Source organism: Oratosquilla oratoria, chromosome 12, assembly GCF_046742065.1.
Source record: "Oratosquilla oratoria isolate Oo_2021 chromosome 12, ASM4674206v1, whole genome shotgun sequence".
In the NCBI taxonomy this organism is placed as follows: domain Eukaryota; kingdom Metazoa; phylum Arthropoda; class Malacostraca; order Stomatopoda; family Squillidae; genus Oratosquilla; species Oratosquilla oratoria.
The window spans coordinates 3,465,111-3,479,923 of NC_134788.1; the positions used below are offsets into that span (position 1 = coordinate 3,465,111).

Here is a 14,813-nt window from a genome sequence, read left to right on the forward strand (position 1 = left end):
CTTCTCTCTTCCTCTCTTATGTTCCATGTTTCTGCCCCATACAGTGCTGTTGGCACAATCACTCCTTCATACAGTCTCCTCTTCAACCCACCAAGGCATTTACTCGCTTCTCTCAATCTACATTCTACCTCCACCTTCACTCCACCTTTTCCTGCCACATTTGCACCCAAGTATCTAAAACTATCCACTTCCTTCAGTCGCTCTCCCTTAATGCTCACTTCACCCCTTGCACATCTCATCACCTTACTTTTACCCACATTTATCTTTAGCTTTCTTCTGTCACATACTCTCCCAAACTCTGTCACCAGCTTCCCCAGTCCCTCCTCTGATCCTGCCACAAGCGCAGTGTCGTCAGCAAATAATAGCTGGCTCACCCCCACTCCTCTCCACCTTCTTTAATCATCTCCAGTCCCTGACCCACCACCCCTGCATCTATTAATTTAGTAAATTATAATGGATCAACATAATTTGCAATTTTGTGAGCGGAAATAAAAAACAGAAAAGGTGGTAAAACAGATTTCGTAAGTAATGAAGTCGTGTCGGATGAATGGTACACCATGTTTGTTATGATAGATGCCGACGTCAAAGAAATGAAAGGATAATAAATTTGTCTAACCTAACCTAACCTGTGATTAATAAATCATTACCTGCAAATTAAATGTCATCCGGCTCGTCCTCGTTGTCATCGTCGTGAGAGACGGCGGGCTTTTCAGCCACTCTCAGCTTTCGTGGTATACAAAGTTCTTGCAGCTTGAAGGAATGCATGTATCTCCACTCCATAACATTCCTTCAAGAAAATGTAGCTGGCGAGGTACTGTCGGGAGTACCGAGGCCGTCAATTGACAGACGACAAGATGGTGTCCCGATCCTATGCTACCGACTTCGTTCATTAGCATATTTGCTTGTAGCAAGGTATTTTTTATTTTCATTTCTGCCCACAAAATTGCATATTACGTTGATATATTGGTTATAACTTGGTTGTAGCTTTTGCTAGGCCTATGCACTGTCGCCGTTGGCAGGCTAGCTAGGAAACGTGTCAAAATAGTACGTCACTGTCCAAGGCATATTTTTTCACTGAAACCACACATAAGGCGCACCACCCTTATTTTTGGCCGATTTTAAAGATTTTGCCCGCGCCTTATGGTCCGAAAAATACGGTACATGTTTGTCTAGTGTCATGTCGTTTGAGATAACTACTCATAGGTATCTTTCTAAGTTTACTTTTATAACTTCCTTTGTACCAATTTTATATTGACCCAATATTCTATTTTTGCTTTTTTCAAATTCCATTACCCGGTATACTACATTCTTAATGTTGAAATCCACTTAATTCTTTTTACTTCATTTCCAGACTTTGTCCAGGTCTTCTTGAAAAGATTTGGAATCATCTTCTGTACTTACTCTCTTCAATAGTTTTGCATTGTCTGCAAAGAAGTTCATATAACATTCCACGCCTTCATCCATGTCATTTATATAAATAGCAAACATTATCGGAGCCAATACAGAGCCTTGGGGGACTATGCTTATCATATCTACCCAATTTGAGTTCTTTTCTTTAAGTACCACTATCATTTTTCTTCCATTCATGAAGTCTTTCATCCATTCCAATAACTTTCCTTGTATTCCACCTATTTCAATTTTTCTTGGTAGCTTTTTGTGTGGTACTTTGTCAAAAGCCTTTTTTAAATCCAAGAAGGCACAGTTTGCCCAACCATCTCTTTCTTGTATTATTTCTATTAAGCTTGAGTAAATCCAAATTGGTTGGGGTTTAGTATTTTGTTCTCTTGTATTTGTTTAGTCCATTTTTTTTTTATAACTTTCGTATATTTTTGCAATCGTGCTTGTAAGGGACACCGGTCTATAGTTTGTTGAATTTTCTTTATCTCCTTACTTATATATTGGTACAATATTTGCATTTTTCCAATCTTGTGGTACTTTTTCTTCTTCGAGTTAAAAGTCAATTATCTTGTGTATTTTATCTGTGAGTTCATCTGTACATTCTTTTAATATCGCTATTCAGTCTGGTAAAAGGTGCAGATGGAGAGATGATAATGGAAGAGAAGGCAGTAAGGGGAAGATGGGCAGAATATTTTAGGGAGTTGCTAAATGTGAAGGAAGGTAGGGAGGGAAAGATAGCTGCAGTGAGAAATGCGAAGAAGAAAATGAGAGTGATGAGTGAGGAGAATGGAGGAGAAATAAGGTAGGATGAGATGAAGGCAGTTGTTAAGATGATGAAAGCAGGTAAGGCGCCTGGTCTGGATGGATGCCATGCAGAATGTCAGAAAAAGAGAGGTACAGTGATGGTGGACTGGCTGGTGAGGTTATTTAATGTTTGCTGGAGAGAGGGTAGAGTGCCGGAAGACTGGAGGAATGCCTGTATAGTTGAAAAGGGGACAAGTGTGAGTGTAGTAGTTTCAGAGGGATTAGCTTGTTAAGTGCAGTTGTTGTTGTTGTCGTTCCCTAGACTGTCTGTCCGAGCAGTCCCGTCTCCCCCAAGGAATGCCATAGCCGAAACTGGGTTTTCCCACAAATCCTTTATAGAGCGTATGTTGTGTTGTTTGCGTGCATGATTGTGTATAATGCAGTCTTCCATTATGTGTTGTATGGTATGGGGTGAAGTGTTGCATCCTGGGCAGCTGTTCACAACGCGGTCATCCAGCCTCTTCTGGTAGCTTAGAAGTGCTGGGTGATGACCGCACCGCAGTCTGGCCAAGTGGACTCTGTCCTTTCGTGGGAGAGAGGATTCAGAAGGGTGGATATCAGGGGGTCTGGCATGCAGCAGTGTGTTGTCTTTCAGTGTGTTAATGGAGCGGTGAGTGATATGATTATGAATATGTTTCTGGAGGCTGGTATTTGGTGGTTGTGGAGGAAGAGAAGAGAGTATCTGTGCGTGATAAAGGTCTTTGGGTGTTGTTTTAATGTTTCTTGGTGTGTGTGGGTGTTCTGCTATGTAGTGTAGCGGGTGTAATGTGTTTGTGGTGGCTGCGGCAAGTGTTTGTGTGCCTCTCATGTCGAGGTGGTCCTTGACTTTGAGGACTTTTGTTTCATGGTGTAAATGGTCTGTAGGTGTTGTATTTGTGTAGCATGTAATTGTTTTTAGGGCTTTGTTTTGTATGATTTGAAGGGTGTTGTGGTGTGTCTCACTGAGATTAGGAGCCCATGCAGGACTCGCATAATTCAACACTGAGCGTATGCATTGTTTGTATATTGTTATATTAGTTTCTTTGTTTTGTCCAAATGTTGTTCCAGTGATTGACTTAAGTGCGTTAAGTCTGGGCGTGCATTTGTTTTTTATGTTTGTGATGTGTTGTTTGAAAGACATGGATGTATCGTATGTTACACCAAGAATTTTCGGTGTGTTTGTGTGTGGTATTAGAGTGTTGTTGATGTAGAGATGAGGTATGTATTTGTGTTCTTTTGTCCAGTTGGTGAGAATTGTTGCTGTAGATTTGGTTGGAGCTATTTTGAGTCTGTGATGAACCATGTTTTGTGTGTATCAAGGTATGGCTGGATTATTTCTGCAGCTTTGTCTGTGTTACGATGTGTGCATGTGATTGTTATGTTGTCTGCGTAGGAAGAGATTTGTATTTCTGAGGTGTCTGGCGTGGGTAAGTCATGCATGTATAGATTAAATAGTGTGGGGGATAGAACCGAGCCCTGTGGTACTCTGTTCTTAATGTTTCTGATGTGCGATGATTGGCCATTATATGACACGTAAGCATTCCTACCTGCCAGATAATTGGCCAGTCATCTTTTGGTGTTATTGTGCATGTCTGTGTTATATATTTTATTTGTTAGGTTGTGGCGGGGGATAGCATCAAAAGCTTTACTAATGTCTAATGTTATAAGAAGTGTTCTTTGGTGGGGCCTATCTGAATTGATGCCATCTAAAATTCTTTGTGTGAGGTTTGTCAGAAGAGTGTTTGTGGAGTGTAGTGGCCTAAAACCGTGTTGTGAGTCAGCAAGGGGAATATGTGGTGTGACAAGTTTAAGTATTAGGCGTTCAATGACTTTAGAGGGGGTGCAGAGAAGTGTGATTGGACGGTGCAATGTTGGGATTGTTGGGTCTTTGTTCGGTTTTGGAATGGTGATTATTTTACCATGCTTCCAGATGTCGGGTATAGTGTTGTGTGAATAGCTGTAGTTTGCAATGTTTGTGAGTGTGTGTATACCTTGTAGTCCAATGTGTTTTAGGTGGATGTTGCTTATGTTATCAGGGCCACAGGCAGATGAGTGCTTGAGACTATGTATTATGATTTTTGTCTGACTGTCTATGAAGGGTATATAGTCTGAGTCTGTGGGAAAGTCTTTCTTACGTCGAATGGTGCGTCGGTCGTCAGGGTGAGAAGTGAGATGGCTTGTCTGTGCAAAATGACGTATGAGTGCGTTTGCTTGTTGTCTGTTTGATTGTAGATTATCTGTTGTTGTGATTATTGCTGCGTGAGAGCGTGTAGTGTTACTGTTGGATAGTGTAATGCTGTTGAGTGTTTTGTACAATTTGCTGGTGTTTGTTTTGTGATCAAGTGTATTGATAAAGTTTTGCCAATTTTGTGTTTTTTGTTCATGTATTTTATTGGCAATCACAGTGTTTAGTGTTTGTATTTGGTCTGCTATGTTTTGAGGGATAGGTGTGGGGGTACCGTGTTTAAGTGTGTCACGTTGTCTGATGAGGCTTTGGATTTCTGGTGTGAAGTTGGGGTTGTGTGATTTTCTGTTGCCTCTAGGGATGTATCTCTTGTCTGCATTTTGTATGATTGTATTAAAAGTGTGCACAGCATTGTTTATGTTTGTGATTGGTGTCCTGGAGCTGCAGCGTCTACGTCGTGGGACCACCCCCCCAACCCCAAGAGTTGGGGGCCAAACGGCAGCAACTACCCCTGGCCACCGGCTCTACGCAGGTGGCACCGATCCCCAAGAGGAGCTACGCCTACCTTGGGGAGTACCACAATCCTTTTTCCCAACATGTTAAGTGTAGTTGGGAAGGCTTATGGGAGGATCTTGATTGAGAGGATTAGGAGAGGAACAGAGGGAGTAATTGGTGAGGAACAGTGTGGATTTAGGATGAGTAGAGGTTGTGTAGATCAGATCTTTGTGGTAAGACAGATATGTGAGAAAGCTATAGGAAAGGGGAAAGGATGTTTTTTGGGCTTTTATGGATCTGGAAAAAGCTTATGATAGGGTAGACAGAAAGGCACTGTGGGAGGTTATGCAGATATACGGGATAAGAGGAAAGCTTCTGGGAGCTGTCAAGAGTTTTTATGAGAGTAGTAGAGCTTGTGTCAGGATTGGAAATGGAGAGAGTGAGTGGTTCGAGGTAAAGGTGGGACTTCGTCAAGGATGCGTTGTCGCCCTGGCTGTTCAACTTATACATGGATGGGGTGGTGCGAGAGATAAATGCAAGGGTAGTGGGTCAGGGATTGGAGATGGTTAAAGAAAATGGAGAAAAGTGGGAGGTGAGCCAGCTGTTGTTTGCGGACGACACTGCGCTTGTGGCAGGATCGGAGGAGGGATTGAGGAAGTTGGTGGCAGAGTTTGGGAGAGTATGTGATAAAAGAAAGCTAAAGATAAATGTGGGTAAAAGTAAGGTGATCAGATGTACAAGGGGTGAAAGTGGCAGCAGACTGGAAGTGAGCATTAACCCCCTCCATACGGTGCCGCACACGTAGGCGTCATGAGGAGCAAGTGGATTTGCGACGCTGCCATATCGGCGTCTTGATTATATTTATTGTAGTCACCCCTGTGTTTTTACATTCTCCCAAATGTGCCCTGAATCCCATTCTCTGTGGTTTTCAAAATTCGCGGGTGAAAGGGAGAACGATCGATATAAGCGGCGACTATATTTTATGATGCGAATATTATTTCGTTACGTCATACAGCTGGCATTGGCTGCTGCCCGCGAGATTTAAGTCCCGTACTGAAGTGGTTAAGGGAGAGTGACTGGAGGAAGTGGATAGTTTTAGATACTTGGGTGCAAATGTGGCAGGAAAGGGAGGAGTGGAAGTGGAGGTAGAATGTAGATTGAGAGAAGCGATTAAATGCCATGGTGGATTAAAAAATGTAATGAGGAATAGACATTTGGAAGTGGATGCTAAGAGGAGACTGTATGACGGAGTGATTGTGCCAACAGCACTTTATGGGGCAGAAACATGGAACATAAGAGAGGAAGAAAAAAGGAGTTTGAATGTGTTTGAGATGAGGTGTCTGAGAAGTATGATGGGGGCTACAAGGCTAGATAGAGTAAGAAATGAGGAGGTGAGGAGGAGAACAGGGTTGATAGGGTTGATGAAAGAATATTAGGATGGTTTGGACACATGGAAAGAATGAGTGAAGAAAGACTAGTAAAAGAGGTATGGAAGGCAGATGTGGAGGGAGTGAACATGAGGGGACGTCCTAGGATGAGGTGGATGGATGGGGTGAAGGGGGCTTTGGGGAAGAGGGGAATGTCTGTTGAGGAAGGACGGGAGAGGACAGAAGACAGGGGTGAATGGAGAATGGTTGTATATGGATGATGATGTGATTGCATGAGGTGAAATGGTCGAGGGGATGGGGGCTGAGGTAGTATGTGTGAGCAAAATTTGACGCAGCCCAAAGGGATTTTTCCTTGTCTTCTCCTTTTATGCAATGGGGGGACGGAGAGGGGGTGTCGCCAATTTAATGAAGCGGCCTTGTTGTGTCTTGCGACACTGCTTCTGACTCAGGGCAGTGGACAAGGTGCAGGGATGACCTGTCATCCAGGAGGTGCTAAGATAAGAGGGAGGGTCGAGGGGTGGAATGGGTGGAAATGATTTTATGCCTTTTCCTTTTTGGCTACCTCCCTTGTAAGGGGGAAGGGGCCTTGGTATATGTATGTATTCAGTCTGGGCCATATGATTTTCTGACATCAAGTTTTTTATTTGTTCCCTTATTTCTTTCTGTGTCACTGTTATTTCTTTCATTTTGGGAAATCTTTCATGGTGTCCTTCAGGACACCAAGAAAGATCCCCCAAAATGAAAGAAATAACAGTGACACAGAAAGAAATAAGGGAACAAATAAAAAACCTGATGTCAGAAAATCATATGGGCCAGACTGAATAGTGATATTAAAAGAATGTATAGATGAACTTACAAATAAAAGATAATTGACTTTTAACTCAAAGAAGGAAAAGTACCACAAGATTGGAAAAATGCAAATATTGTACCAATATATAAGTAAGGAGATAAAGAAAATCCAACAATTGTAAATACAGACCTAATGTGTCTGGTCATAACTTCAGCTATTTCTACATCTGTGTATTCTTTGTTTCCTTCACGCAGTTTCAATATTTCATGTTTGTCTTTTAGTTTATCGTTTACATATCTGTAAAATAGTTTAGGTTGGTCTATACATTTTGCTTATTGTATCTTTTTCATATTTTCTTTTTCCTCTCTGCATATGTCTACATATTCATTTCTCGGATTGATGTAGGTTTGCCATATATTCACTTTTTTGTCTTTTTTCCATCTTTTTCAGGCTTTGTCTCTATCTTTGGCATCACTACACTTTTTATTATACCAACACTTTATGTAAACCCTTTTTTGTTTCTGCTTAGGTACATGTGTATCTGTTTCCTCCTTTTATATTTCTTTAATGGTGTTCCATTTATCTTCCATTTTTGTTTCATCATTTGCAAATTTTTCCCAACAGGCATTTTGAATTTTTTTTCTAAGTTTTACAAAGTAAGTTTTGTTGTACATTAATCTTCCTTCTCTATGTTTCTTGTTTCTTCTCACAAGATTTTGTTCCTTACGCTCGAACTCTATTTGTATGTGGTCACTTTTTCCAATTAGTGTCTTATAGTTTATTTCTTCTACAATTTCAGGCTTAGAAGTGACTATCAAGTCTAGTCTCGATGTTTTTTTGTTGTGTCTGTACCTAGTGTTTTCTTTGACCCATTGAGTCAGTGTGTAATCAATGGTCATATCCAGTAGGACATTGGCCCCGTGTTCCTCTCCACCTTTTATTGTCAGCTCTTCCCATTTTATTTCCTTTGCATTAAAGTCACCCATAATTACTATGTTTTATCCATATTTCAGTGTCTCAGTTAATTCATTCTTTGTGTCTTCTAGTAATATTGAGTGTTCACTGTCAGTCCAAGCCTTAGTTTCTGGGGGCACATATACAACTATGAACTTTCTGCTTTTCATACTGCTATATTTTACTTTAATTGTGATCAGTTCCACATTTTCCTTACCATCTGCCTTTATTACATTTAGGCCTTTTCTAATCAGTAGCATGACTCCTCCCCCCTGTTTGTTCATTCTATTTTTTGACCAAAGGTTGTATAAACCTTGTCCCTTTGGTCTATAATTTAGAAAAACCTCAATGTCACCCACTCACTCCACAAGTGCTTGAGGCCCACTGGATCCTGGCTACGACAACAAGATGGCGCCCGATTCTGCACTGTGTTACAAACACCTCTACGTCGCTAGAGTCGACATCCAGGCTTCGCAAATTGTTCTCCACCTTTTCCCATCAGGTGTGGAGTTATTGTTGCCCCCTAGGCTGTCTGTCCGAGCAGTCCCATGCAGAGTTGTCCTCAAGGTCTTCCCTTTACATTCTCAGTGTAAACACGTAGCCAAGACGCATCACTCAATGATCTAATGCAGTCTATTTGAAGTATGTGTATCAGCACCTAGATTTCATGATGTATTTCTTTCTTCATATGTTTAGCTTGCCATTATGTATTGGGCCACCTATCAAAATGAGTTTAGGTTCCAGGATTTGGCCCCGATCAGACCGTATCATGGAGTAGAGTCTTGGTTTTGTCTTTATCGAAAGAATGTTCGATTTGAACAAGAACCTTAGGCCATGGAATGCTTTTATTACGGACCTAATACACTTATCATTTTCAAGACTGATAATAGTTTCTGGGAACAGTTTAGAGCCAAATTATGTGAAACTATCAACAAGTGCTAAGTTGAACCCTGCTACAACTTCATGTCCATTAACAAAAGGTCTCCGCTGATCATGTATAACCTTTATTTTGGCTTCATTTACTCTCAAGACAATTTTTCCCAAGGAGTTCACAAAATGCCAGATAGAAATCTAATGTCTTCTGGAGGGATGGACATGTCATCAGCATAGGTGAACTCTTTAAGCCCTAGTATTCCAATCATCACATCACTGTCATCCTGCACTACTTGTCAGAACACCCATTCCAGGGCCAAGTTGAAAAGGCAATTTCATAAATTGGCCCAATATTAGCTTGTTTCCAATGATCATGGAAAAAGTTCATGTATTTTGCACACGAAATCTTCTTGACACTTTCTGAGTATCTAACTTGAGATCCCATATGGCTCTGTGTCTATTCTCACACCCAGTGCTTCCAGGAGTTTTTGCATCTTTAGTAACCGTTTACGTGGTGGGGGATCCTGCTAGCCGGCGACACATTAACAGATCCACATTAATATAAAACAGAAAACACCACAATGTTTCCTCTGGCAAATATCTACGGAATGGCTTGAGAAGCATTGCTGGCAACTATGGTGTTGCGGGTTTCCAATCTGTAAAATTCGAGGCAACAGTTATCATCATTTCTTGCTATGTATAAGTGAAAACATATGTCATTCAAAGGAGACAAAGGCCCACAGAATGTGAATGCTCTGCCCATTCAACTTATGTCCCAGATAGATACCAAATTCACCCCTACCATATCCCCATGAACGTGATTGCTCTGATGTAGCGTCTTACATGAAGAGCCCCTTGCTCAACTGAAATATACACATTATTTGATCTGCTAGTATATTTGTGGATGTATAGTAAAACTGAGAAAGACTACACCAAAAAAAATTGAACTAATTAGAATTTTTAATTTATTCAGACCACCCACACCGTATAAAAATAAATATCCTTTCCCAATTTCAGCTGGATATCACTATGGAATCTGCAAATTTGGACACCATGGGTGACTTCAGCCACTTGTATGAAGCCTCCAAACAGCGCAATATCAAGGACAACCACCTGTGGTTCTCCGTCTTCTACAGACCAAGGAGGTTTGGATTAATTTTTCATAGTACCAAGCACTCTTGACCTTAAGAGTCTTCCTTAAAATAATTGTTATTATCATAATAATAGTACTAATAATAGTTATTATTATTGTTTTATTGTAATTTGTTATTATTTATCTTTCAATTTATTATTATTTACTATTTGTTTGTTTATTCATTAATTTACCTATTTATTTAATTCATTATTATGTTATAATTTTATTTATTTATCATTATATATATATATATTTTTTTTTTTCCATACAACCTAGTTATGGACCAAAAGGTCTCCTGTCAGCATGCTCCTCCTTTGTAATCCTTTGTAATTTTGAAGTCTCCTACCTCTTCTTCAGCTCAGTGGGAATAATTATTATTCTGATAATCTGAGTTTATATATTCACAAGTTGAGTGGCCTCACCAAGTGTGATTTGTGATCTAATGTCCGTAGCTGCTGTGACCAGACTTTCACTAGAGGGTTCTTGTCCAATTGTTTGAGGGAAGTGTTAGTTAATTGATTCTACTGTGTGTTTAAAAGTGGTCTGAATTTTTCTATTAAAACAGCTTCTACTATTTGTAGTCTGCGGTGATCATTTGTTCAAAAGTATTATTTCTCAAGTCTGCTGCATATGTTCTTTTGTTATGTTGTGCTGTGTAGTATACAAAAATCCCACCGTTGCTTAATTCCCTGTCAGACATGTGTGTTTATACCCTACATTGTTTTCATTATATTCTCTAGTGTGAGTTGCATTGTTGCTCATTATGAGTGACATGTTTTATTTGATTCTGACATGTGTGTTTATACCCTACATTGTTTTCACTATGTTCTCTAGTGTTAGTTGCATTGTTCCTCATAATGAGTGATGTGTTTTATTTGACTTGTAAAAGGAGACCAAGTTTATTTTGATATTGTGAGCTGGAATAATTCTGTTATTAACTATTCTGTGAATAACCTTTTCCTCCTCTTTGCTATGTTCATTGTAAAATATCTTATAACAGATAATGATAATATCAAAATTGCCATTTTGTTTTGATGAACCATCAAGTAATCTCTTCATTGTACGGTGAATATGATGCTCTGTAATTGCATCAAGGAACACATTATTGGTTAAGAGTTGCCTGATGCATTCAAGTTCAATGTGTCTTGTCAGGTGCTGCAGTGTGTAATTAAAACAACAAAATTCAGACCACCTTTAAAACTCACAGCAGAATCAATTAATACTTCCCTCCAAAAAATGGACATCAGTTACGGACATTAGATCACAAATCACACTCGGTGAGGTCACTCAATTTATGAACACTTAAACTCAGATTATCGTAATAATTACTATTCCCACCCACCTGAAGAAGAAGCTAAAGACCTCAAAATCTGCAGATACTGGCACCCAGATGAATATTGGAAACTTCTGTTCCACATTGAACAATGAGGAAAAAAATCCTCCACAATTTTGAGCAATCAGCTACACAGGTCGTCAGTGGGAGTGGTTTCTATGCCTTTTTCTTTTTGGCTACCCCCGTGTAAGGGGGTATATGTATGTATGTATTATCATTATTATTATTATTGTCATCATCATTATTGTCATTATCCTTATTCTTATCATAATTATTGTTTTTATCATTATAGTTACCATAATTATTATTATAATTTTTGGCCTTGTTATCACTATTATTTTTATTATCTTTATTATCCTTGTTATCATCATTATTGTTATTATCCTTATTATCATTATCATTATAAACATTATTACCTTTATTTTCGTTATTTTGGTATTACCCTTATTGTTATTTTTATAGCTATTATCTTTATTGTTTTTATGATCGTTGTTAATGTTGTGATCATTATCATTGTTACAATAGCTGTTATCAATATTAACCTTGTTATTGTTGCTACTTATCGTTATTATTGTTATTCCTAAGGATATCTTTATCAGTTTTTTCAACTTCATTAACACTATTACTGTTATTATCATTATTACAGTTACTTATGATCTTTTATTGATTTCGAGAAGATATATGACAGAGTCAACAGAACAGGAGTGTAGAATGTGTTACAGTGAGTCCTCCTTATACGGTAATTATTTATCTGGTAAATTCACATACATACATATACCAAGGCTTTTTCCCCCATACAAGGAAGGTAGCCAAAAAGGAAAAGGCATAAAATCATTCCCGCCCATTCCATCCCTGAATACACTCCACACCCCTCCACCCTCCCTCTCATCTTAGCACCTCCTGGATGATGGGTCATCCCTGCACCTTGTCCACTGCCCTGGGTCAGAAGCAGCGTCGCAAGACACAGCACATCCACAGTAAGGCCACTTCATTAAATCGGCGACCCCCCTCGCCGTCCCCCCATGCATAAAGGAGAAGATGGGGAGAAATCCCTTTGGGCTGCGTCAAAATTTGCTCACACATACTACCTCACCCCCATCCCCCTGCCCATTCCACCTCATACATCACTACATCATCCATATACCATCATTCTCCATTCACCCCTGTCTTCTGTCCTCTCCCGTCCTTCCTCAACAGACATTCCCCTCTTCCCCAAAGCCCCCTTCACCCCATCCATCCACCTCATCCTAGGACGTCCCCTCATGTTCACTCCCTCCACATCTACCTTCCATACCTCTTTTACTAGTCTTTCTTCACTCATTCTTTCCATGTGTCCAAACCATCCTAATATTCTTTCATCAACCCTATCTCCCAACCCCCTTTCCACCCCTGTTCTCCTCCTCACCTCCTCATTTCTCACTCTATCCAGCCTAACCCCCATCATACTTCTCAGACACCTCATCTCAAATACATTCAAACTCCTTCTCTCTTCCTCTCTTATGTTCCATATTTCTGCCCCATACAGTGCTGTTGGCACAATCACTTCTTCATATAGTCTCCTCTTAGCATCCATTCCCAAATGTCTATTCCTCATTACACTTTTTAATCCACTAAGGCATTTACTCGCTTCTCTCAATCTACATTCTACCTCCACCTTCACCTTTTCCTGCCACATTTGCACCCAAGTATCTAAAACTATCCACTTCCTCCAGTCGCTCTCCATTATTGCTCAATTCCAGACTACTGCCACACACATCCCTTGTACATCTCATCACCTTACTTTTACCCACATTTATCTTCAGCTTTCTTCTATCACACACTCTCCCAAACTCTGTCACCAACTTCCTCTATCCCTCCTCCGATCCTGCCACAAGCACAGTGTCATCCACAAACAACAGGTGGCTCACCTCCCACTTTTCTCCATTTTCTTTAACCAACTCCAATCTATGACCCACTACCCTTGCATTTACCTCTCACACTACCCCATCCATATACAAGTTGAACAGCCAGGGCGACATAACGCATCCTTGACGAAGTCCCACTTTTACCTCGAACCACTCGCTCTCTCCACTTCTAATCCTGACACAAGCTCTACTACTCTCATAAAAACTCTTGACAGCTCCTAGAAGCTTTCCTCCTATACCGTATATCCGCAAAACCTCCCACAGTGCCTTTCTGTCTACCCTGTCGTAAGCCTTTTCCAGATCCATAAAGGCCCAAAAAACATCCTTTCCCTTTCCTATAGCTTTCTCACATATCTGTCTTACCACAAAGATCTGATCTACACAACCTCTACTCGTCCTAAATTCACAGTTCCTCACCAATTACTACTGTTCCTCTCCTAATCCTCTCAATCAAGATCCTCCCATAAGCCTTCCCAACTACACTTAACCCCTTCCATACGGTGCCGCATACGTAGGCGGCATGAGGAGCAAGTGGATACGCGAGGCTGCCATATCGGCGTCTTGATTATATTTATTGTAGTTGCCCCTGCGTAATGACATACTCTCTAAACTGTCTTCATCACATTTTCTATGGTTATCAAAATTCACGGGTGAAAGAGAGAACGATCGATATAAGCGGTGACTATATTTTATGATGCGAGTATTATTACGACACATCGTACGTCTGGCAGCTAATGCTGCCCGCGAGATTTTGGCCCGTACTGAAGAGGTTAACAAGCTAATCCCTCTGAAACTACTACATTCACACTTGTCCCCTTTTCCCTTGCAAAGTGGAATTATACAGACACTCCTCCAGTCCTCCGGCACTCTCCAGCAAACATTAAATAACCTCACTATCCAGTCCACCATCACTGTACCTCCTTTTTTTAGACATTCTGCATGGCATCCATCCAGACCAGGTGCCTTACCTACTAGTATAGCCACCCCTTCCCCCCCTCGCCCTCTCTTCACTCCTGATAACCTCACACTTACACTCCCAAAATTACACTCACCCTTCCCTTTCAGCTTAGTTTCACTCAAAACCAACACATCCATCTTTCTTCTCACAAACATACTACCTATCTCTTCCCTTTTACTCTCACCTGTACCACATCCACGCACATTAAAAGACCCAAACCTTAGGGTGCTGGTCGGAAAACTCCCAGACCCTCTTATGCCTTTGCTTTTTCATTTAGGAATGTCCCCTGTGGGGCTACAAGGAGAAGGATGCCTAGTCCCAATCCCCATCCCTTTCTTCTCGCCTCTTACGATCCAAGTGGAATCTCTTGGTGGCAGTATTCTTTTCCCCCACCACAGGGAAGGTAGGCAAAAAAAGAAATGAATATTCAGAGAATTTGTAGAGGACAGTAACAAGGGGTTGGGGGACAGCATAACGGAGAGACAGTCGTAGTATAAAAGTGTCGTCATTTCTCTATGAACAGAGTTTTCCTCTATCACAGCCAAAATGATATGTGGCTCTGGTCCGTATTGGCGCCCCATATAGACCCTAAAGTATCAACTGCATGCCATTTTGCC

General features: G+C 40.6%; 1 protein-coding gene across 1 annotated transcript in view; it reads left to right on the forward strand.

Annotated features, from left to right (window-relative positions):
- The window catches only part of LOC143030164 (polycystin-1-like protein 2), a 138,037-nt gene that overhangs the window by 103,978 nt on the left and 19,246 nt on the right, over window positions 1–14,813 (forward strand). Inside the window, exon 10 of the mRNA XM_076193326.1 lies at window positions 9,884–10,011. Within this exon, the coding sequence (XP_076049441.1) occupies window positions 9,884–10,011 (128 nt within the window). The remainder of the gene's footprint in view (window positions 1–9,883; window positions 10,012–14,813) is intronic.